Below are 25,957 nucleotides of genomic sequence, written 5' to 3' on the forward strand. Positions count from 1 at the left end.
ATATATACTTAGATAGATAAAAAAATTATGTAACTACTAGAAAATACCGATATTTAAAATTTCTTGTTAAAATTAAAAATTAATGTTACGTATCGGTAAATTATTAAACGCCTCTAGCTATCTAGTTTATATCTCTACCTAAGTCTTTACCTAAGGTCTCTACCTAAGATCTCTTCATTCTATTGCACTTCAAAATGTAGATAATGCTTTGAGTATTATTAAGAACTTACCTACAGGTAACGATCTCCAGATGAAAATTTTTTACAGCCAAATATTCAAAATATTATCAAAAATATAAACAGGTTCTTGAATAATATATTATAAGAATAAATTTATATTTTATGTCAATTAATTTATTTGTCGTACAATAAATTTTCAAATATGTCAAATAGGAAGATGATGATTAATTCAAAAACGTATTGCCAATAAAAATAAAAATTCTGTCAATATTTTTGTGGATGGTACACACTTAAAAATACCATCACGCACACCATAACGTATATAATTATCTTTACAGCAATACAAAAAATAGGGTTGTCATACCTTAACCCAACGACCCTTTTAGCCAACGACCTTAACCTATAGATTAATAAAAAATTATCAATGCACATACCTTGGCACATACAAAATAAAAAAATGTCTTACATTATCATTGAGATATACATATGGAGACGACACCGCCTACATCACTTATGTTCCGCTCAACATACGCCATATGGCGTAACTGTACGCTCATTTTTTATTTGTTTTAAAGTGAAACGCATCAAATATGCCTTCGTGTGTGTTACGATATTGCACAAATAATACAAATAATACGGAAAAGTGCAAAGGAATAACTTTTATCGGTAAGTAGTTACATAACTAGATAATAATTTTTAAAACTTAGTTAGAGCAAAAAAATGGCGCACAGATTTTGTTTGTGGTGTCTCCTCCATACGTAGTAATATTATCTCAATGTACATTATATTATATCATTTCACAAAATACTTCTAAATGATATTCTAAATACAAATACCAACTCCTAAAGCATGGTTTTAGGGGATGCCAGTTTTTCCTGATGGTTTTGTCCACATATTTGATTTTGTTTATGGCTTTCTTATTTATTCAATTTTCTTTATTTATGCATCTCAAATCAGATCGCATTTTAAATGTTTATTTATCGGATTCTGGACCTACGTATCTGCTCTTGATTTATTTATTTCTTTACTTTCACAACCCAAATTACGTTTAGGTACCATATGGCATATGCATAGGTACCCAAAACATTACAAGGCATTTATATGTATATTAAACTAAGATTACATTATGTTTTATAGCTAAGAAAGGACAAACTTATATTTTTAAATTTATATAATTTCATACTTATTACACAATTAATACATAGGTCATATACTATTCAGTATAACAAATATTCAAAATGTTCCTACGTAATATGTATTTCAAATGTTATGGCTAAAATAAGTAATGAAAATAAGTAGGTACCTAATGTTTTTTTTTTAAGTGGATTCTGTGCGTAGAAATAAAAAAAATGCTTAAAATTTTAATAACAGTAGATATGCTACCTATCTTGTTTTAATTCAAGAAAAAAGTCATACGTGTTTATCACAATCTGTTTAGGCGTTTTTTTGGAATTGATAACAAAAAAAAATATACCGGCCGAATTGATAACCTCCTCCTTTTTTTGAAGTCGGTTAAAAATATTTTTACACACATTTAAACAAGTTTAATCCATACTAATATAATATTACAAATGATGCGAAAGTAACTCTGTCTGTCTGTCTGTTTCTCAATCACGCCTAAACTACTTAACCAATTTTCATGAAATTTGGTATGGAGTTATTTTGATACCCAAGAAAGGACATAGGCTACTTTTTATCCCGGGAAAATGACGCAATCCCGGAAATCCCACGGGAACGGGAACTATGCGGGTTTTTCTTTGACTTCGCGGGCGAAGCCGCGGACGGAAACCTAGTCCTGCATAAAAAGCTCATTGATTGTCCGATAAATAAACTGCCTAATTTACTACGAATGTACGAGTAAAATTTACAATAAAGGACTGTAATTGATCGTCTGATAAACCAGCTGACGCAATTTAAACTTTAAAAATATAATAATTTAGTACTTATTTTAGGGCAATAATAGATTCTTTTGAGGTATTCTTAAGAGGTTTAATTATGGACCAAAGTTTGAAGGGCAAAGGCGTCGTAGTCTTTAATTCTTAAAAATTTAAGCAAAGATTTTTTTGTAAGCCTTATCTTTTTTTCTCTTATATCTTATGACACGAATGTTGTATATAATTAGATTTTAAACAAATAAAATAGTTTGGGCAATCAATAAGAAAAACATATTATTTACCTAGGTAATTAAAATTTATTTACAATAGAAACAAACAATATCAATTAGTTTCATATATACCTATATTTACGAGATATTTTTAGTAAATAGTAGTAATTACTTTTAATTTTACTTTGAAGGTTACAAATTATAATTAATAATACACCTAAGCATGATCGACCTTACATTATGATTTTGTTACTCTTTTTTCAAACCTTTCTACAAGGAACTAAATAACACATTGGCATGGTCTAACATTCTATGTTTTTAATAAAACCAATTCGTTTTTGTTCTCGTCATTTTTTCCATTTCTTCAGAATATCTATATTCTATACTTTTGACGATGTTAATATATTCTTTATCCACCAAATTTCGTATCACATTAAAATTCAACCTCCGAAAAACATCAACCTGTAGCTGTAGGTACCATAAAAATCACCTGTACCTACCATAAAAAAACATCCTGTACCATAAAAAAACACCCTGTACTATAAACTCATACCATGTTTACAAAGGGCATCACCATAGAAGAATACGGTGTATACACGATGCTGCCGGCGCAGCAGATCACCCCCATCTCACCCTGGCCGCCGGACCAACTCTTGGACAGGATGGACGACTTGGCGCACAAAGGTAAAGGTAATGGTGACCACCATTGTTTATTTAATGAGTCTGATTGGAATATTGAAACTAAGTAATAAGAAAAGGAGTTTTTTTGAGAGGATGATTGATCTGTTAGATAGATTCAGTCAATGCAGTTTTGTAGAAATTCTTTACACAATTTCAGAATATACACTATCTATTTAGTTATTTCAGAGAAATTGAGTATCGGCAAAAAGGCAATCAAAATATCTACTACGTTAATATTGAAAAGCATTAGATTATAAACAAGGCTTATCAAAAGTTGTCAATATTTTGATCAGATTCTCACAACGAAACGATTTGAGTAGTGTTTGCCTTTTGATTTCTTACTATAAAGTGTCTAGAATCCGCTTATAACACCTTCGTTTTTATTGATCGGCTTTAACAAACCGTATTCAATTCTCAAGTTGCTTTATATTTTCACACAAGTGCACGGCAAGCTTGAAATATTATTAATCATATCACCTTATAAAATAATGGTAATAATAATTTCAAGAACGCTATTTTTCAGATTACTATTAAGCTTTTTAGTATATATGGGTCATCCCTATAAGCCAAATCAAGCCACGTAGTATTTAGACCTAGAAATATTAACTCACTAAACCAAATAACATTCTTGTAACTTACAAAAAACGCAGCGCAGGTGTGCTGCGTTTCTTGTAAGCTCGTTCGCTGCATTGCTGTGGCAGAACCTGTTACATTATAAGTCTGTGCATCATGAAGTGGAAACTTGATTAATTAGAGTAAGCAGGCTTGTGGTGAACAGGTCACAGCGGTGTTAACCAGCTCGGCGGCGTGTTTGTAGGAGGCAGACCGCTGCCCGACTCCACGCGGCAGAAGATCGTCGAGCTGGCGCACTCGGGGGCGCGGCCCTGCGACATCAGCAGGATCCTGCAGGTCTCCAACGGCTGCGTGTCTAAGATACTCGGCAGGTAACGTATTGTCGCTTTGTGCCACATTTTACTTATTCCTCACGTGAACGGCATACCGCTGCTCGACTCCACGCATCAGAAGATCGTCGAAGATTCATGATATTTCTTCAGCATTTCTACAGTTTGGACGGATAGACCTATGCTCAGGTACACGGTATAAATCGGAGAGGATATTAAACGACACAGAAGTGTTTATCAAAGGATATAAATAAAATTATACCACATTTTCAAATAAGATTCTATTGGGCTACTGTTCTAGGTGACCACTAATCCTTGGACCGGATCAATCAAACGGCTCAATCAATCGTAATATCCAAGATCAAACCACAATCGTCATAACGTAGTAGCATAGATCCCGACCAGCGCTGGCAACACTACACCCAGTTATCCGAAAAATGTTGCCTGTAATCAATACGAGGTCTAACAGGCCCCAACCGCAGTATCATAGTTGCAACCACATTTCATAGCAAAACAGCCAAACCGGCTAGATTAAAAATACCCGATCGAAGAGATTAATGGAATAAATATTGAAAATATAAATTGACGGTATTATTCGACGGACAAGGTAACTCCGAAGGTTGGTTTTAGGTGACAGACGTGTAACGTGACACGGTCTATTTTCATGACGCATTGAATATTGATTTTTATTAAGTTTGCGGTTGATATGTATATTGAGGTTTTATTTACTGATAACGGAATTCCATGTCGATTTGATGAAGGAGATTTTATATTTTTAATTTTGCATTAACTAATATTTATTTCTATCCTTGACTCATCCATACTAATATTATAAATGCGAAAGTAACTCTGTCTGTCTGTCTGTTACTCAATCACGCCTTAACTACTGAACCAATTTGCATGAAATTTGGTATAGAGATTTAGATATTTTGATACCCGAGAAAGGACATAGGATAGGTTTTATCCCGGAAATCCTACGGAAACGGGTTTTTCTTTGGAATCGCGGGCGAAGCCGCGGGCGGAAAGCTAGTAGGCTATATATCATCACGCTAAGACCAACAGGAGCAGAGCAATGCGGGTGAAACCGCGGGGAACAGCTAGTATGTATATAAAAATCAACAACATTTTTGCAATGTGAATAGAATGCAAAATAATGTTGTCTCTAAGATTTCCAAGCTCAACCACTTAAATTTCGAAGACTTTTTTTAAATAAATAGATAGCAATAGAGAAGATTTATTACACAAAAAAATATTTTTTTTTAAATAAGAGCTAGTCACTTTTCTGGGAATTGGGAAACAATACGATTACATAAAATACATGTAGATTCGTGTAAATAATAAAAACAAAATCAATAATTAATGCATAATATCAATACAGTTAACATTTCCCAAACGTTACAACTTATAGGTAAGGTATATTTTAGCATACTAAAAAACTCATAGTAAACATATGGCCAGGTAATAAAACAAAATACGTCTTCAAGAACCTGACACCAAACCAGTTCGCAACTTGATATTAGATAAAAACTTTTGCCGTGTGATATCGGCACAGGAAACCTTTTTAACATTGTAAATATCAAAATTCAAAAGCATACATAGATCTTTTTCGAAATATAAGTCTAGTTCTAGAATTTTTTGAAAAATATAAATATTCTCATGTTTGTAGTAAAACTCCTCCGAAACGGTTTGACCGATTCTCATAAAATTTTGTATGCTTATTGGTCTAAGAATTAGAAAAAAAAATATTTTTTATATTCCTAAGTGATAAGAAGTAAGGCCGAACAACGTTTTCCCGGGCAGCTAGTAAATATATAAAAGGGTAAAATTTTCGCACTAATTCATACACGTGTTTCGCCAAAATATAAACAGAATTACAGCTCAATATGTAGTAATATTTACGACCAATTTAACCTTCGATGATTTCCTTTAAAATATTTAGGTACTATTTTTGGTTTGAGAATGAAAAGGTGAGTCGACAGTTTTTTCACGAGTATGAAACAGCCAGAATAATTAAAATGTTTCTATTGTTCAATTAATTTATGCATCTTACTTATTTACATTTTGGTTAGCAAACGAAAAAATCTGTTTGAAACATTTCACAAATACATAACATAGCCAATTTAATTGTCCATGATGTTATTGATATTTCTATGTAGGTACATAATATGTATTTGTACACATCGATATGTCCTATTTAATTGCCCATATAAACAGTCTTCTACTTCACAGATACTACGAAACGGGGTCCATTCGACCTCGTGCGATCGGTGGTTCAAAACCCCGGGTGGCCACCGCAGAGGTGGTCAGCAAGATAGCCCAGTACAAACGTGAATGTCCTTCTATCTTCGCCTGGGAGATCAGAGATCGCCTGCTCAGTGAAGGAGTGTGTACTTCGGATAATATACCTAGTGTGAGTACCTTTTAAATTTTTATATACAGATTATTTGGGAGGTGAAATTCGTTTTATTATTAAGATCTCGCCTGTTCGTTCCACTGCATGTATTGCGATAATACATTCGAAAATTAATTGTTGTTAATAGGTGTACTACAAGACGACGATTGCTTATTTTTATTAATATAACATCAGTAAATAATTCTGCACTTATGCCTGCAGAAATCAAATTTTTTATTTCTGCAGGCATAAGTGCAGAATTATTTACTGACTAAGGGCGTTTGTCCACTACAAGGAATTTTACGGTCCGGCATTCCGATTTTTTACGGTCCGGTATGGCACGCAATTAATCTAAATACTAGCTTGTGCACTATACGTAATTTTACTGTCCGACATTTTTACTTTTCCCTATTCCGGATGGTTTTTTGAGTTTACGAGTCGCTGTAGGTATAATTGTTTTCGAGTGCCCACTTGCTTGGATTTTACTCTTTTTATTACATATGCCAATTGAAAGCAAGCTCTTGTTTTACTTTCTTTTAGCTGGCAATGAGATTTGAGAAGTCGGTATTGTTATTTTATATACATTGACCTATAATTATTATCTAAGTAAGTATTGGTAAGTTAAAGTTCAAGTGGGAATAGATTTAGCTCCTCGTCACCGATTAAAATAAATAAGTGAAACACGCATTTTAAATCTCTTACGGAACTTTACCGTAACTACTTTACCGTACTTTACTTCGTTTATTATAACGAAGTAATATAATATTTCACCTTCTATATTTTTACTCGTTTCTTGTAAAATGCGAAAACAATCATTTATGATAGCATTATACCGCCATTCTTCCTTGAACTGTATCGCACTGATCCGAGTAAAGACGGACAGGTGCACAAGCAATTCATCGGTTTTTTCATGCCACACCGGACCGTAAAAAATCGGAATGCCGGACAGTAAAATTCCTTGTAGTGCACAAGCGCCCTAAGAGACTGACTTTTACATTGACTGTTTACTATTTAGTAAACAGTCAATGTAAAAGTCAGTCTCTTATTTATTTAATTCTGACATGATATTTATTATTTACATAATATCGAACTTCTCGACCCGGGAAACTATATGTCACTCGAACCATGAATTTTCTAAATTTTACCGTCATTTTCCGATGTTTTAATAACAATTAATTATTCTTCTAATTAATGTGGAAACTAATTCGAAAAATAATAGACTTTTGTCTTCTGACGGTTTATCCAACTTGAAAACCTCGATCTAACTAAACCTACCAAATAAATCAATCGCAATAAATGTATATCTATGCATCTATATGAGTATTTTTATTTACGTCTTCAACTAAGTTATCTACGAATATTTATAATGTATAATCCCGGACATATCTAAATTGTATATTATTATTAGGTATGGTTAATTTGTAATCTGTGTATTGGAAAATTGAAATGTATGTGACAATATTAATGTAATTTTAATATAAAATTGTATTGCAATAACTGCATAAGGTTTCTAATATGTAAAATGTATTAGTATGCAATAAATTATTTGATTTGATTTGATTTGAAATCTAACCTTGTTTTAAGTCTTGATTTCAATTTGAAATAAATTGAGTGGTACAATAATTTAATAGGCTTATGTGAACAATAACGAATGTCATGCAACATGACCGCCTGAGGTTTACCTACTTGTAAACGACTTTACCAGCCTAATAATACGTTTTGTGGCCGGCGTTTAAACTCTTTGTTAGTGCACTTGGCCTACAATTATTTGAGTATCGGAATATAGAAATAGGAGTACACTCTATAAATGTGGTTATAAAAGCGATCAATAATGTAGTTTAGTGCTAAAGGTTTAATTAAGAGTGTAAAAATACCTTTTATTATTAATCAAATTATTTTTTTAATACTCAGGTAGTTAAAAATTAAGCTTATGATCGATAAAATGTTCTAAAACTAGGTCTTCCCAATGAAAATGTTTGCAGAATGCGACACAATATTATAATAGTAAATTTTACAGTGTTATTTAATTTAATCGATTAGGTACAGTATCGCTCTATCATATTAATCAAGTGGAAACATAAATTACATAAGTATTATTTAATTATACGAAAAAAGCTTGCACTCAAACCATTTTAACATAATTCAAAACTTCTACACACTTCCATTCTATAATACACGATTCGTTCAAATTTAAAATCCGTATCAAACTAAAGTATTTCAAATCGTATAAAACATCATACTAAAATATACATAGGATGTCATAACGCCTTATCTCCCGCACTAGCCCCCTCCCACCCCTTGGCAAAACAATATGACGACGTTATAACTTTTTTCTTCGTCTTTTCCCTTTTTTGAATAAGGCTCTCCCTACTGGTGCCTTGCGTCGTCGATGCCTCTATAGAGGTTGATGCTTTTGTTTGCTGGTTTTATTAAATGTGGATTTTATAATCATTTTATTTCTGATATTTATAGGAAAATATTAATGTGTTAGTCAACTAAGATAGGTAGATAGTTATTGGTATATAGGTAATTGTCTAATATGTAATCTAAAACTGAAATCTTTGTTCTTTCCTGCCCGTAAAGATTCTTATAATTATTAAGCTATACCTAAACAGAGAAATGATTATGGAAAGAAATAAAAATAATTCAGATAAGTAATAAGTCTGAATTTTTCCATACAAGGGTGTTGACAAATGAAACTCATAACAAAACATTTGCTACGTATAACTCATACTTTACTGTAGTCTTAACTCTTTACGGCCTCTAAAAAGAAACGGCGCAAAGAGATATTAAGATGCGAAAATAACACAGTCATTAAGTCGAATTTAAGCAACGGGCAAATTCCTAAACACCCCTTCTACTGAATACTTAACATAAATTAATTAATAAATTCATGCCATCACCCTGTCGTTGACGGTTCGAGAAAAAGAAGCATTAAGCACTCCGCCAAGAATATCGAGAAAAACATAAAACCCCGAAATGGAAGGTATCTATAAAATGAGATGAAGATATCGGCTTTGTAATAGGTGCGAAAGAGTTGGACGTTTTTTCAATGGATGGGGGGAACAGGGCGATTTTGACACGGAGCGAATAAAGAAAATATGAAGGCTTTTGTTACCGTAAAAATTCCTGTACAGGGGATAAAGTCTTTAAGTTATCAGCGAGGGTAGGGTGGGCTCTTAGGTATCTATAAACAGGTAGATGATATGTAAACGCTCTCTGTATTTATCGAGGACAGGGTTATGTCGTGTTTACGTAGATACATTTAAGGGTGCTTAAAGGTGAATATATTAACGTCAAGGGATCGATTCAGTATGACGTCAACTCTCGTCTGATTTTGTTAATGTGATGCCTGAGCTAAAATTAATATGAACGGGACTCTATATTAAATTAACATATGATTAATTGATTTTTTATTTCGTTGCTGTACTTACTTTTATAAGTATTATATTTTATTTCTTCTTATACTTTCATTCATAATTTCTAAACTACGATTTTAATGTTACGAACAAAGTAATGTAAGAATTTAATTTATTTCTTATATAAATTTATTTGAATGTTACAATTTACAGAACAACTTTTGTAAAATATTTGAATTTGAATTTGTGAATTTGATTCCCTTATTGAATCGTCTCGTTTAGCTTAATAACAAACAAGATTGAAACTACAGTTAAACCTTTACAGTAACGACCCTTAACTAAAAAAGCGGAACCACTCAACCTTACTAAATACACAGCCCTAAACGATTCGTTTTGCCGTTCAAATGTGTGATTAATACCCATAATGTTACAGTACGATTTTAATTAACAATAAAAATATGCGGTGAGAGGGTATATTGTCGTCAGGGTTGTCATAGGGTCATATCGTGTTGAGCATGCTTTCCCGTAGCAAATCACTTCCGGGCCACTAAATCCAGGCCAAATTAATGCATTTAGCACGCTCCCGGCACTTTTGCTGGGGATGACAACTTTATTTTATTGTATCGCGATATTTTCTTGTCACGTTACTGTCGGCGCATGATGTTGGACCATTTTTTTGGTGACACATTCGAAGTCGCAAATGTCATGGTAATAAAATTTAACACAATGTCATTTATATTTATTATTTCGTTCTAAAGTTGAATGGAGAAGAACGGTGTTGGAAATTGAATATATCTAATTATCGCAAACACTTTACATACATTATAAGTTGTATAAGTTAAGAGCTTATCTTATTTTACATCTTTTAACATTCGTACACTCAATAGGCAGGGAATCTGCCGTAATTTTGTAATGTAAATCGAGTTTTAAATCCCTAGTGAAGGCCCTATCTTTGTTCTTATTTCTACTTATATATTTATCGCATAAAGAATTTTAATTTTTATTCCTGTTTCCTAAATATATCCTTTACCGCTTTCCTTTATTATCCTATCACATTCAGAATGGCTTATAAATTTACACACGGAAAATAAATAAACAATATACAACGATATTAGGCGCAGATTGTTCCGGCAAATAGCTCAGAACACTGATTTAAAATATCATTACGTATCATATCTGAGACGGCGATCTCACGGGGGTTGGGATATCGCGGCAACAAATTGTAACAAAGAGAGTCAAAGAAGATTATCGCAGGAACGCGTGGCGCGCACGCGACATGCATGTGGTCCAGTATTACCCATCTTCCCCTTAAACCTACGCACACTGCAAAACATACCTTATTGCAACGCAGTAATGATCAATTTTCTATGACAATGCTAAATAGATCTGATAGCCAAAAATTTTTCGAAATTGTATTCTATTCATTAAACATAGAGTTCAATTTGGTTAGACATATCTCGTTATAAAGTTGCTTTAAAGCTAGAAGCGTCAGAGGGAAATTAATACCACAATTCGTGGGATTTAAGGCTTATATTAAACTTGAGTGTGATCGGTCCGGCAAATAAATATGTATTCGTAACAATTGTTTAGTTTTGCTGTTTGTGACGATGCCACATGCAAATGCCTTGTAGCTATAAAAAAAGAGAAACATAAAATCCAGTTAATCGAATTGCTCGTACTTACAACAATTGTAAAGAATTTTATAATTATAGATTTTATCTGAAAGTTTTTAATGTAACTTCTGCAGTTTTCAATAAAAAGCTTTCCAATAAATATATTGAAAAACTCATATAGATTAAGCTATCCCAAATGCACATTTGTTTTGTGTCTTCTTCTTCCAAAAATATGTTATCAGTTAAATGCATTTTTTTTGTAGAGTTAACCTAGAGCGCAAATAGCAGGATAAAGAACATTTGAATGTCCTAATTTACGTTTTTAAATGTTTTCCATACTACCCTAGCACTTGCAACATAATTACAATACTTATAATTTAATGAAACCAATAACTACAGCTAAGGTGTCAATAGAATTCTCCCTCAGTTAATTACAGGTTTTGAGTGCAATAAGGCGAGCCGGCACGTGATCGCAACCGCCTCCTGGACTATTGTGTTGAGTTTAATTCTTATTGATTCTTTATAAGTACCATATGGATTTTATACTAGCCGCTTGCCTTGGCTTCGCTCGGGATAAAAATAATCGTATTTCACTCATAATGTTAGTCCGGGATATAAATAAGCGTATTTCACTCATAGTGTAGCTTTTTTAAAGAATTCTAATGATAGGATCAATACTTCCCAACTCACCTACAAACAATCAAAGTCAGATATTTATAATAGCATGATAGTAGTAGGTATTCATCTAGGCCGATTTCAGTGCTTACTGATAAGATTCCTGATAGCCTATTTTACACTTTTAACGCGAATTTTCATACGGTATTTGTCGTTTTTGATCTGCAAAAAAGAAAGTGCTATCATCATCTGTATTTATCAATGTTGTTCTTAATTGATAGATAAGATAATAAGGCTGTGAAACCAGCCCCTGTGGGAGTACCCGTATAGATTATACATACCTAAATCCATAAAATGTAGAGTGGTATAACAATACCAACTACAAAATATACTATTTATATATGTATTACTATTTATAGCTTTGGCTTCCATTTTTAATAATATTTACGGAAAATTGTTTATTTATCTGTTTAATTCTTTTATAAATAAATCATGGTATATTATAAATTACGTAGTCAAAACGATTTTATCTAATCACAATTCTTGGTAGAGTTAAAATAATATTATACTTTAAATTATAAAAAAAATAATAGATGATAACTCAATAACTTTTTTATAAAAATATTATTAACAGTTAAGTAAAAACTCTATTAAAATTGTCTGGGTATTTAGATTCAATTTTTTATCTACGTTCAAGTCCACAAACAAAATTCCTTAAAACATACTGAAACATAAAACTACGCAAGTAAAGAGAACCTAATAACGTCACAGAACATACTATATACATATTTATATCTCACGTCGGTTTTCCGTGAGCATAATATTTGTACTTTTCAAAGCTCATCACTAACGCGAGCCGAAGGGTGACAATCGAAGCGAGATAAGTATCTAAACGCCACGTGCGTCGATGCAATTTTTATATTATTTCCTCTTATTATTATCGACTTGTGCAATATTTAAAGTGTTGTATTTTGTTCTAGTTTTGAACGAGATTATTTGGTATTGTAGTTCTGTAGAATTTTAAGTTTTACATTGAAGAGTATTGGAAATGTTTTGGTTAGCTCTTTTATTGAGAAAATATTAAATAATTTAATGTTATTATTTTAAGAATTTACAAAAAATTATATCATTGAGTTAAATTTGGAAAAGCTATATTTTCAACAACAGTTTTTCGCGATTTTTTTCCTTTTAATAATGCAAATAGTGTTTTTGCAGGATTTTTATGCAGGATTCTAGCTCTACTAAATTATGAAAATACAAGTATAAAGTATAAACTACTAATCTAATGTTATTTTTTTCTCTTAGAAAAAATTCCAACAATAATTAGGGTCAATGTACCACTAGCTGACCAAGCGCCAATGCATGACCGAAATTCAAATATACGCGCTAATTAAGAAAATACGGCAGCCCCAGATGATAGTTTATTGTTTTTTCTATAAAGCAACATAATTTATAAAATAAAAACAAACCTTGCTGCCAATGGTCAGAAATATTGACATTTTTTCAACACGAAGATGTCATTAAGTAGGTGCCCCGTAAGTAATCACATTTTTTACTAAGAGTTTTTTATCGGGAGTTGATTGGGAAATCTTAATTTATCTTGAGAGCAATCGATTACTCTTTATATGTCTTGTTATAGGCATAATGTTGAACCATTCTGTTATAGACTTTCGGCTTCATTTTTGGCATGAACAGTTTTTCATGATTTTTAGCGGCCTGGTTATCTTTTGGAGCAACAAAAACAATTTTTCGCCTATTGTTGACCAGTATGGTCAGCTCTTGGTTCTTTATATTTTGCTAAGAAAGACTTGCTTTGTTTTGTGCTTATACCTACCTAATTTAACAAACCATATAAGCCGCAGTTAAGTCATAGCTTTATGTTACATATTTCCAAAAGCTGACCACCGTAAAATTTTTATACCGAACTTAGTTGGTCAGGTTTCGGGGCCGAGAATATTATTAACCTTGAGTTGTCCACTTGATTTCCGTGACCAAGTGGTTTGATTTCATCAACCTATTTTTATTTATTAAATAATATATTTATTTATTAAACAAAACTAATGTTCGAAGAAGGACATTTTGTTCATTTTGAAAATGGTCAACTTTTAGAGCAATGATGGTCAGATATTGGTGATCAGTGGTCAAGTAATGGTGTTTTTAGCAGAAGTAACTTTCAGAGTAGTTTTCATAAAACCTTTAAAGGTTATCAAATTGATATTAAGAAGAATAGTTGCAGTGAGTATTCAATTATCTGTGTCCCAAAAATAACATTGAACGTAAAACAAATAACCCGTTTTTTATATGTAGCTAAAGATAAAACCGCTTAAATGGTCAACTATTGGTACATCAACCCTATAACAAGTTATACATATAAAAAATACCACTTTGTTCGTCGTATGAATATATTATGTACACAGTATAATTACAACATTAAAATCAAGTAGGAACGGATTGCGTATATTAGCGCTTAATCCCTTCGTCCACTACAGTTGAGATGCCACACTTGTGATCCCACGTGTACGGACAGCAAAAAAATTGCTAAGAAAATATAATAATAAAATAAATAAAGTGAAGATCAAGTAAAATTGTTTTCAATATTATATTCGTGCTGAAACGGAATTAGACAATTTTTACGATAAAAAAATGCAAGCAATAGCGTATCCAGTTAATAGGTAGATACTAAAATAAAAATGTCAACACAGATTTGTATTTATTTATTGATAAAGTGTATTTTTTCAGAGAAATTTTGAATACGATCCTATAATATCGCACTTTTAAAATCTCTCGAGATTAGGTCTCTTACTAATGACTAATATTTGCCTTTTATTCTGACCGTACCACACCCCTGTACGCAATATCAACAGATACTTGATTAGATAAAATACGAGATTACTATCAACTTGGGACTACATATTGGGGTATTGTAACGAATTAAACGCTTTTATTAGGCTAGGGTCTAGTTTGTAAAAATCTCTCATTATGTATTTGATTACAATTAAAAGGAACACGTGCGTTTTACTACGTAGTTTAAAGTGGCTTATTCATAGATTATATCATTTACAGAACTTATTTTTCACAATAACATAATAATTAGTTGGGTAGTATAATTAATTTCGTTACATAAGACAAATTGTTTCAAATAGTCACTCATATTTTTCTAATATTACTAGCCACAAACAACATAAAAATGGACAAAATTCCAACAATGAAAACACCGAATCAATAAGCCTATTTTATTGCTATAAAGTTTACATAAATCGGATGCAACTCTACATTTACACAAGAATTAATTGACTCTGTGTGTATTTTTTTATTTCTAGATATGTGTATTTAACTACATATTTATATACATACCACGCGTAGTCGTTTTAAAGTTCTATTTAGGTGCCAATATTATGATATCAGAGCCCGTGGGAGACCCATGACCACTTTTCGATAGGCAAGCAATTATAGGCATATTTGTTTATAAAAAATATTTAAAAAAAAATACGTCTCATCTGGTTATCAGATCGGTGAAGGACGATCTCCCACGGACTCTCCTACATTACAAAATTACATAATTACTTATTAATATACCTAGTAGTAAGCTTGTTATCATTCAAACTAGTTACTTTCATCTCCATTTACCTTCAAATATTATATACCTATGTTCTCTATACCTTATATATTTGCCTAGCAAGTTACGCAGTTAAAGGCATTCTTAGGGCCACAACGCTTGACTGCACTTCAAACGGAGTACTACCAAACAGTCATAATCAGCCTCTTAGGCTTTCTTTGATAAACATTAGCCGTTGTGAGGGAATTTAATTTGCTTGTCGTATTATCTTGTTAAATTTTGTAATGGAAATTCTGTGTATTTATGATAGGTCTTTGTATGTTCATCTGAGGACTGTTTTCTTTGGTGCTATAATTATAACCACTTTGTAAGATGTAGGTTTACCTTATACAGTGTGGAAATTTTCGATGGATCCTGGAGGGAAAGTACTTGAAATAATGGAGATAGCAAATTTTGCTTAAAAGAAATATTTCTTTATTTTTCAATAGAAATAGATCTGCATTCAAAGATTTGCGAAAATTCACTTGTTTCGCCCGGGAATTGAACTAACTAAAAATTAAAAAAAAAAGCTGTTTCCAGGGCCAATCGAAAATATCCACACTGTATAGTTGTAATTTAGGTAGGTAGCTTATATTTTAATGCCACATAATAAATATGGTCTATAATATTCAATTTGCCTCAACATTTTCTCACAAAAACAACCTCTGTATATGATAATTTGATTATTCTATAAGTTAATAACTAAAAGCAACTAATTCAAAGTTGAAAGCTTGGAATAAATAGTCATCAAAAAATTATAAAAAGAAAGATTATTTAACTTAAAATATATTAAGTTACAATAAAAAAACCCTCTACACAAATAGTCTCAAGAAAAACCGTTAGAACAGCCAATCTATTAACTAAACATCAAAAAAGCTTCCAAGACTAATTAATTTTACGTATTTGCTCACAATCAGGAACTTGGGAGCGTGATTTTATTTATTTTTTATAAGAATAAAATCTTATTTAGTGGGGTGCGGCCCTCGCTATCGACATATGCTATACGTTTTACGCAAGTTTAATTTTAATCCCACTTCAACCCGCTTGAGGAATCTCCCTATTTATGATATATTCAAATTAGTTAATGGTCGTTGAAATGTGTAAAATGTTGGAATTACGGGAATCGGCTTTATTTATTCGCAATATGGCGAATACGAAAGACAGGATATGTCGTGTTTAACAATATTTTTCTCAATTTAGTTATAGCTATCCAAGTATCTGTACGTTTAACAAATATATATTTCTGATTTGAAAATTAACGAAGGAAGGTATATAAACCTAATTAAAACATGTGAATAACTTAGTTGTAGTAAGTACCTAGTTTATAACTTTAAAGTGTGATGCATGATTCTTTGAACCAAAGTTGAAATTAGGTACTACTTTGTGACTTTGTGAGGTTTATAACTTTATAATTAAGGTACGAAAAAACACGTTTAAAAAAATTTTAAATATCACAAATATGATGTTAGCTTTACAAGCTCTACACTCGTAGAAGAGGGTAGAGCTTATTTATATATTTAATTATTACTTTTATTATTATAGTCCTATATCCTAGATTAAAAAAATATAATAACAACTGTCTTTGTATGAGTGTAATAATATATAATAAAGTGCCAACTAAATTAAAAAAGTTAGATACTAAATTATTTTTTATATCATAAATGGCTTCAACAGAAATGTTTTTATAGTGTTAAAGAATACCTAAACTCGTAATTAACATTGTCTACTTGCGTCTTAATATTAATTTTGTAATAATGTATGTAATTTTTGTAATGAATATGAATGAATTGTGAAATATTAATTATAATAATGTGAATGAATAACAAATGAATTGATTTTAATAAAATAAAATTAAGAAGACATAATATAAAATGTAATATCTAATGTAATCGAATCTAATCTAATGTAATGTATCTAATGAAAAATGTATTTGCATGCCGTTGAATAACGGCTAAACATGCTGAAATAATGTATCTTATTCTTAACACCTAGGTATGTATATACCATGTTTACTTGCAAATAAATGATTTATTTATTTATTTATTTAGTCACTAATATATCTCAAACAAACATCATGCAAACATATTAGAAGATTAGCACAAAAGTAAAAGGGATGCCTTGTATTGAATAGTTGATGAAACAAATCAATACGCTAATATCCAACTCAAAGCTCGCCGGCCAAACGCAGCCGACCATTCATTACCCAATCTGGATTAGCATTCCACACACGCCATCCACTGACCACGCATTCTGCTTGTTTAGCTAAATGCGACTGTTAGCATTCACTTCTATACATACAGCTTACATCTGTGGCTATAGATGCAGATTATCGTGCGTATTAGATAGGGAAATGAACGTTCAAACGCGCAGACAGCGCCCAGACACTGTTTCTTTTAGACAATGACAATTTAACCAATTTTTACGCCGAAGCCGGTCGAAGAGATAATTAAAAAGCAGTCAATACGCAATTATGCAATCTCCTAGTTAGGACCACATTCATGCTCCCATAGTCCCCAATAATTTTGCGAATTTAAAACCATTTTACAATAATTTAACAGATCACGTCGACCCTAAGAAAGCGTTGACAGCGTCGTCACCCGACAATAATAGGTTTCGATCTAAATCAGAATTCATAGTCATTACGATACCCCTCCTCGAGTTAACATGAGTTATGACTTATTACAACTACCCTACAACATTGATGCCCCCAAATGACATGTCACTATTGTCACCTTGCGATTTACGAATGTGGCAACACTGCAATAGCATTCGCGATGACCGCTCTACCCATCTTTCTCGCTCCGACTATAATTTATAGCTCTTTCTCATATTTATTATAATTTTATGCAGTGTGCAGTGCTTTTGTGCTTAAACGATGTCCTTGTCGGGTTTTGTTGTTCGAGGGTGGGTATTAAATGTAATAATAGTATCGAGATATGCTTAAATGAATATTTATGAAGTTTTTTTGGGAGATTTAATTCGGTGATTACAGGGTGTCAGTTGTCTGTAATTATAGACGATTGCGCAGCCGCAGTTTGGTTGGTGTTTGATTTATAATTATTATATTCATTGCAATTCGTAAAATTTATTACTAGAGTATCTAGATCTAAAATGGTTGAAGTTCACACTTATTGAACTACGACTAATTTTGATAAGTTCACTGCTTACAAACTTTCTATGTAGTATTAATTTTATTTTCTATATTGAAACAACATATAAAAGGTGAACTTTAAAATATAAATAATTTGTATCAAACCGTTTAGGTAGGTATTCGAATGTAAAGTGCTTAAGAAAAATTCGTTCAATAAGGTATGAGTACCTACTCTATCATTAGAAATACTTATACATACATTAAAATATCATTACTACCTAATTATCTTTTTTTATCTCACTTCATACAATACTTACTCAAGCGCACCTTTCGACGCGTCGCGTTGACTTGTATTGTTTCAAAAGTATATTTCATATAACACAATAGCACGCGTCAAACCGAACACGTTTTAACAGCAAACAAAAGTAACGCTTATTTTCATAAAATATAAACGTAAAAACGTCCGTTACCAGTCTTTATGATTCAGTCGAGCGTTCATCCTCGTGCCGAATATAATACATTATATTAATAATAATGATTATTGTCATTAAAATAAAATCACCATTATCGACGACTCGGAGCGGTTCATGAAATAAACACAATTGACTTTTGCCATTTGGTTGATTCTCAAAGATGAAGGTATTTAATTGTGTTGACCCTCCCTGTTTTCACTTTATTATTTGCTAGTTTAAAGAAATCTTCGTTGTGCCCTGGAGTGTACCTACCTATGTGTGAGTTTATTATTAAAGTATAAAAATAAATAACACACATAAATAAAAATGATAGTTTAAATAACTTTAATAAAAATACATACAAAAGTTACATGTCTTTAATGAACCCAATAGCTTTATGCTAATCATACAGATTAAAATCGGTCCAATGAGTATTTAAGCATTTAAGGGCAATCCTTACTCAAATATAAGTCTAACCTCAATCAATAAAATAACAATTTATCACGCTTTTACGACCGGCGCAATCACTTCGTCACACTTCCTATTATTTCACTCTTACCAAGCTCGAAAGGAAGCCACCCTTATCCATCCTTAAAAATATAATAAAATAAATCAATAATCAATTTCACGCCAGCCCTTTCGGGGGTTTTGGGCTCACACTGGAAACAGTCGACCATTCCGCGGAAAATAGCGATATATCTGCCGACTCGGAAAGGTGAATATTATATAAAATGTGATTTACTATAATATTTTCCCTATTACCCCTTCGAAGAAAATCTATTTTGGATATCACTTCGTTATTCACTTTGTTTAGTAAAGGAAATACTAAACAAATATAAATGTATTGACATTTTAATTTTCAACGTAAATAATAAAGGACGAACAATACATATTTATCGGCGAATTCCAAGTTTACCATTCAAACAAAATTAATTAAGTACCCCACCATATTGACGAAATAATTCACGGATCGATTCGCTCAGCAGCCACCATGAGAAAGCACCTAATAAATGGTTGCATATCATTTCACTCTCAAATGATTCAGAATGAGGAACGAAACACCTTAGATTCTTGTAATATTGTATGGGCGCACCCCGCAGCGTCACAATGCAATGCCGTATTGATAAACTGCCTATAAGTCTCAATCAAACAATGGAATTTATGAGCTCTTTACGTATTGACCCATTTCTTTGATTGCAAACAACAATAGTTAACGATTAAATTGAAATTTCAAATCGTGGGAATGACTCGAATTAAATGTTGACCCGCGATGTCATCGAGCATGGGCGGGAAAGTTTTTTTTTTAATTCAGAAGGCGTCGGTTCTTAAGTCAAGGGGCGTCTTGTGGTAGCTTTATTTCAATTATTCCAAGCATGAATTCTTTTGTCCTTTTATCACGCGGAATTAAGTATACAATAATTCAAATTTCGCAAGTCATTGTTTGATATTCTCCTTTAAATATTTTATGCAAAATATGAAATTCATTCAGCGTCGCGGCGTGCGCATTCGTATTAAGTAAGCATTTCAACAGATAAAAAAGCAACAAAAGGCTGAATATAATGACGCTGCATCAACACCAGATTTTCGCATTGAATTCGAAATTCAAAACGTGAAAAGAAAAAACAAAAGGATAATCAATGAAATGCAGCGAGGCCCGACGCACTACGAGGTGCGCAGTTGTACGCTTACGTTGCAAAGATTTAAAACCTCTGACAAGAGTAAAAGTCAGCCAAAATATTGACTCGCAAAGTGCCGACTTCGCGCACAATACACCCAGCAGGTTGCCTATTGTGAAGGACCCTTCAGTATTCAACAATGCTGAGAGTAATGCACTGCTTTTTTATTCGGCGACATTATAATTCTGAACGAAGTAAGCGAGCGTTGTACTAGATAGCGCGATAGTTTTAAATGGCATTTTGCAAATGATAAATACGTAAACGAAAGAAATGAATATGAAGATTGAATTTAATTGCCTGCAACTCGAAGATTTGATGCCAATAAACTTATTTGGATGTTTTATTGGGTTTAGGTATTTAAAAAACATAAAAAAGGAAAATCGTAGGTAGCTAATATTTTACGAAAGTGTCACAAAACTCATGTAGTTAATTTAGTTCTTGTCGTAGGCGTTTTGTGTGAAACCATCATGTAGTAGGTACGTTTAGGTGTTTTAATAACATACATAGAACCCTGAATCGCCCCTTCGGTAGAACTGTTAGTAGGTTTATTTTTAGATCAGAGACTTTAAACACGATATAGAGGGAACATTTTAATCATGTTTATAAAATAATGTAACTCTACCTGTGTGTGTGTGTAACGGTTTCATGCTTAACCAGCTTACACACTTGTAAAGTTTGTTAATTGATCTTTAAATGGAAACAATTCATGAAACATCAGGAAGTTCTTGAGATACTTTTATGAATTTTACTAAACTATCATATATTTCAGTAGTTGACATTTCCAAATCGATTTATTTTTAACTATGAACCCAAACATTTAACTCTATATTGTTCTCTTTTAATTAAATAAAATTAGGGTATTAAGTAAAAAATAAAATAAAAATGAAGATCTTTTTCTTTAAAGTTTTTCCAATAACTACCACCAAGATCCATGAAAATAAATGCATTCCAAGCAGGCTATAAACCGATTAAATGCAATTAGAATTATTAAATGCTCCCATCGATTCGTTTACAAGATGGCCGTGGTAAAAATAAAAAAAATCCCTAAGCTTATTGAAAAGTATTTTCGCCCTACGTTCACGGCGTCTGAACAAATATAAGATAATTTTTTCGCTTCACCTCACCCGGTATTTAGAGGGTACCTTTCATTTTTACTGTACCGTTTCGTAGGTACGGTAGGTATAATGTAATTTATTTTGTATTCAAAACTCGACTTCTCGTATCGGGGCTACGATTGTCGGTATGGTGTTTGAATTTCATTTCGTTATACGAATATTCCGTGGATGTCGCAGCGTTTATATATTTTTATTTCAAGTACCTTTTACGCGAGAAGAAACGCTCTTTCAAAACACAGGATATAAAATCGTGCGTGCGACATATTAAAATTCTGAATTTATTTTTTTAAGTTAGTTTTCTCTAAAATGAACCTGTCCAATAAAGGCATAGTTTACTTGTGTGTACTATTTAGCTATTGGTTTAAATATGTGTGGGTTTTGGCGACAGTGGTTTTCATTATAATTATGACATTACTAGCTTTCCGCCCGCGGCTTCGCCCGCGTTTTCAGAGAAAAACCCGTTCCCGTAGGTTTTCCGGGATAAAACCTATCCTATGTCCTTTCTCGGGTATCAAATATATCTATACCAATTTCATGCAAATTGGTTCAGTAGTTCTGGCGTGATTGAGTAACAGACAGACAGACAGAGTTACTTTCGCATTTATAATATTAGTATAGTATGGATAGCAGTTCTAGTGTATTGTTATTTAGATTTCTATGGTAAGAACATTTGTAATCTGAACAAGAAATATTTACCTACTAAACATCATTCCATACTAAATTCAATTGCTCTGAATATATTCAAAAGATTCTATGTACAATGTACATACTATTAGATAAATAGATAGGCTCTACATATTCGTAAACAAGACCGTAAGCGACTACGTAAAGTATTATGTTTCCTATTAGCTTACGGTTATGTTATATTTTTAATATGATATCGTTATTTTAATAGGCATTTAAGCCAAGATATAAAATGTCAATCTTTAAATACTAATTGAAGTAAATAAATCAGTCTTCTGTGATTTTATCAAAACAAAATATTTGCTCTACATAAAAATGTAATACCAAAATTTGAGATATATCAATGCTACAAATACATCTTATATATAAAATTCTCGTGTCACAATGTTAGTCTGCATACTCCTCCGAAACGGGTGGACCGATTCTCATGAAATTTTCTGTGCATATCGGGTAAGTCTGAGAATCGGCCAACATCTATTTTTCATATGTACCACGGGCGAAGCCGGGGCGGACCGCTAGTAGAGCTATAAATATGAAAGCTCCGCTACGTATTTTGCTTATTTGGTAATTGGTTTAAAAGGTTGAGTATTTTTTAAGTTCTTTTCTTTCGTGTGTGTATCTTTTTATTTATTTTCTATATGAAGCTTCTTATACAGTTTTTTTTGCGCTATCAAACTAAAATAAATCAGCTACGAATATATGCTACATCAAATCGAACTTAAGAAACTAATCTAACTTTTGAAAATATATATCTATAATATATTAAACATATGAAATTATTATACTAAATACTTCTTATAACATAAAACAAGTAAAGACTCTATAATCCAAATCCCAAAGGATACCTTTTTAAGAACATTTAAAAAGATGTTACTTGACATTTACGAGTTAAATCCTTCCAATAAATATAAGTAATTCACTAGTCACTACTTACGTTAGCTGCATTGTAAACTTAATTCCCCGTGAACATTTAAAACCACAAAAAATCTATTTAAGTCCAACCGAACGAGAAACGATTGTTAACTGGACATTGTCTAAATGCATTCTCATAAAGAAAATTAATATGTGTAAACAGATATAAACATAAATACCTACAACAGAAGGGTTATTTACTAATTGGTGAATTAGTCGAGTACAATCGTGAAAACAAGTCAATGAGTGTGTAATACGAATTATGGAAGCATTTACAGGTCCTTTGCCGAGTTTATTTTTTTACAAACGACCAGCGCACAGACGTTTTTCACACATGGCCACACTTCTACACGGACCGCTTGTTTATGGTTATGCATAATTGTTTTTTACAAACCGCGCACCTTTGAAAGCTTTCAGAGCACTCTAGTAGGAAAATATCTTTACGTTTTTATTCGCATTATTCATTAATATTGTTATGCTTATTTTAATACGCATTCATCCTAAAGTTTTCTCAGATTTGTTTTTCGTTTTAAAGCTTCGCTTGAATATTTAAAATTGTTGTCTATTATTAAAATAGCAAATATTTAATTGGCACGAATCATTGGCGTTCAATCTTTGAAAAACATCACTCGTTCCTTGTTAAAAATTTTCAGTTCATTTTGTTAGGAAATTTTATAAGTTGCAACCCCTTGAGAGCCATTTTTCTAGTCGGACAGTCAAGATTGTCGACTTTTAATTAGACGCCTTGTTATAATTTTCTAATCGAAGTATTCTGATCACCTGAGATTGCAATTAAGAATTCTTTACAGTAACAATAACAGTATCTTTGAATTGGATAATTTTAATTCAATTTTATTGTCTATGTTTCATAGGTATTTAGACATGAAGAAATGGCATAAATAGAGTCAATTAGAAAAAAATATGTAGGTATCTTTGCTTTCATATCCCTATAAATTCATGAAGGTGTTCATTTTCCTAAAATTGCAGCATACCTAAGTTTTTTAGATCGTGCTTATCTCTAACCAACGTTAACTACAAGTGTGTTGTAATTCGACAATCACAGCGCTCAATTACCCGCCAAAAAAAGTTGCTAATCATAGACAATAAAAAAATATCGAGCGTTCGTTTTTCGAACGTGCCGCGCTTTCTCGCTCGATCGGGCATCGCGCCAGCTGCCAGTCAGCACGCCGATCGGACCACCGCGTGTCTGCGTATCGTGTTACCGTGTCTCGCCTTCCTGCCCTACGTCTAAGTTACCGGTACGTCCGTTTGCCGCGCTGTCACATGTCAGTGTGACAGTTGGTGTGTGGACAGTTTTGGTCTACGCGTACCCGGGTGGCCTGGAGGCTAAATCTTGAGACTTGGATATACTATCTTGGGGCTTAGCTACTATCTAGGAAATTTAGACAGTATTAACTTTCATAAAAAAGATCAATTCAATACTTAGCATGCTTCTCCTATAAGCTGATGTTAAATTAAACAAAATCTACTGCTCAAGAAAGAAATAATTCATAATAGAATGTTAGTCTTGTATATTCAGGTGATCAAAACCGTAGAAGGATTCGATTACTACCTTATAATAATTTGTAATTTTACTTTTAACATAATCTTATTTTCAAAACGTACTCTATAATTAAAAATTTAGTCAAACTCTCTCTACCATTGCAAGTAAAATATTTAAGAGATTACAAAACAAATATTCAAGAGCAGTTTCCTGTTAGTTATAAGAATATAACATTGAACCACCATTAGTCTTAAAATAGATACTATATAATATTTAATAAAACATACCAAAACATACATAAATTCCAATAAGACGCGTACGTTACACGCTTTTCTGATCTCGCATTGACGACATTATCAGTGACATCGAACGATATCTTAATATTATCTTCCTATAGGACCACACAAATAATTTATCACGAGTCACAGTCTAATTAATATAGAAATATAATAGATATAAGTTGATGTGAACTTATGTAAATCTATCATATTACCACTTATAGATAAAATCTGCTATATGCAAAACATGTAATAAGGGCCTAATTATAAAAATATTTTGTCATCGATTTATTTAATTAGTGTTTTGTCTCTTTTACTTTCAAGCTATTTAATAGAAGGAAAAACGAGATAAAGCTGTTTAAAAATTGATTAATAAATTTCAAAAGAAAGTAGCGATAGTTTTTATTTTTACTTATTATCAATTTACTTAGCATTATGGAAAATACATGGCTGTTAATACGAGTGCTACCCAAACTCTAAATAGGCATGCTTATCATACATCACTGATCATAAAGCAAACTGACACAGCTAAATTCTTTTAGTGCGTCTATTTTGCTATCTGCTTCATCAATCAATTCCTATTCATTCAGGGTTCAATTATTATGAAGTGAATGCGATTTTAAGCACCATTAAGATTTTAGGGTATAAATGTCTGCAAAATTAACTACGTTAAAAACTGTTATTTTTTTGTATCTATGGCAAAGCAATGATAAGTTAGAATAATGTAGAGTTTTGATAAAAGTTCCTTTGACTTTTGGCCACTTTTGCCAATCTCCGTAGAGACTAATCGAGTTATAGATTTAAA

General features: G+C 32.1%; 1 protein-coding gene across 2 annotated transcripts in view; it reads left to right on the forward strand.

Annotated features, from left to right (window-relative positions):
• The first annotated feature begins 2,882 nt into the window (after positions 1 to 2,882).
• The window catches only part of LOC149897212 (paired box protein Pax-6-like), a 42,482-nt gene continuing 19,407 nt past the window's right edge, over positions 2,883 to 25,957 (forward strand). The window contains exons 1-3 of one of the 2 annotated variants that reach the window (XM_090116579.1): positions 2,883 to 2,967; positions 3,743 to 3,908; positions 6,096 to 6,276. In XM_090116579.1, coding sequence (XP_089972705.1) covers positions 2,883 to 2,967; positions 3,743 to 3,908; positions 6,096 to 6,276 — 432 coding nt within the window. The remainder of the gene's footprint in view (positions 2,968 to 3,742; positions 3,909 to 6,095; positions 6,277 to 25,957) is intronic. The other variant, XM_090116580.1, reaches the window with a different exon arrangement.

This window comes from Colias eurytheme, chromosome 26 (genome assembly GCF_061535395.1).
Source record: "Colias eurytheme isolate Ceu_HAF_F1 chromosome 26, ilColEury1 Martin Lab GWU primary, whole genome shotgun sequence".
In the NCBI taxonomy this organism is placed as follows: domain Eukaryota; kingdom Metazoa; phylum Arthropoda; class Insecta; order Lepidoptera; family Pieridae; genus Colias; species Colias eurytheme.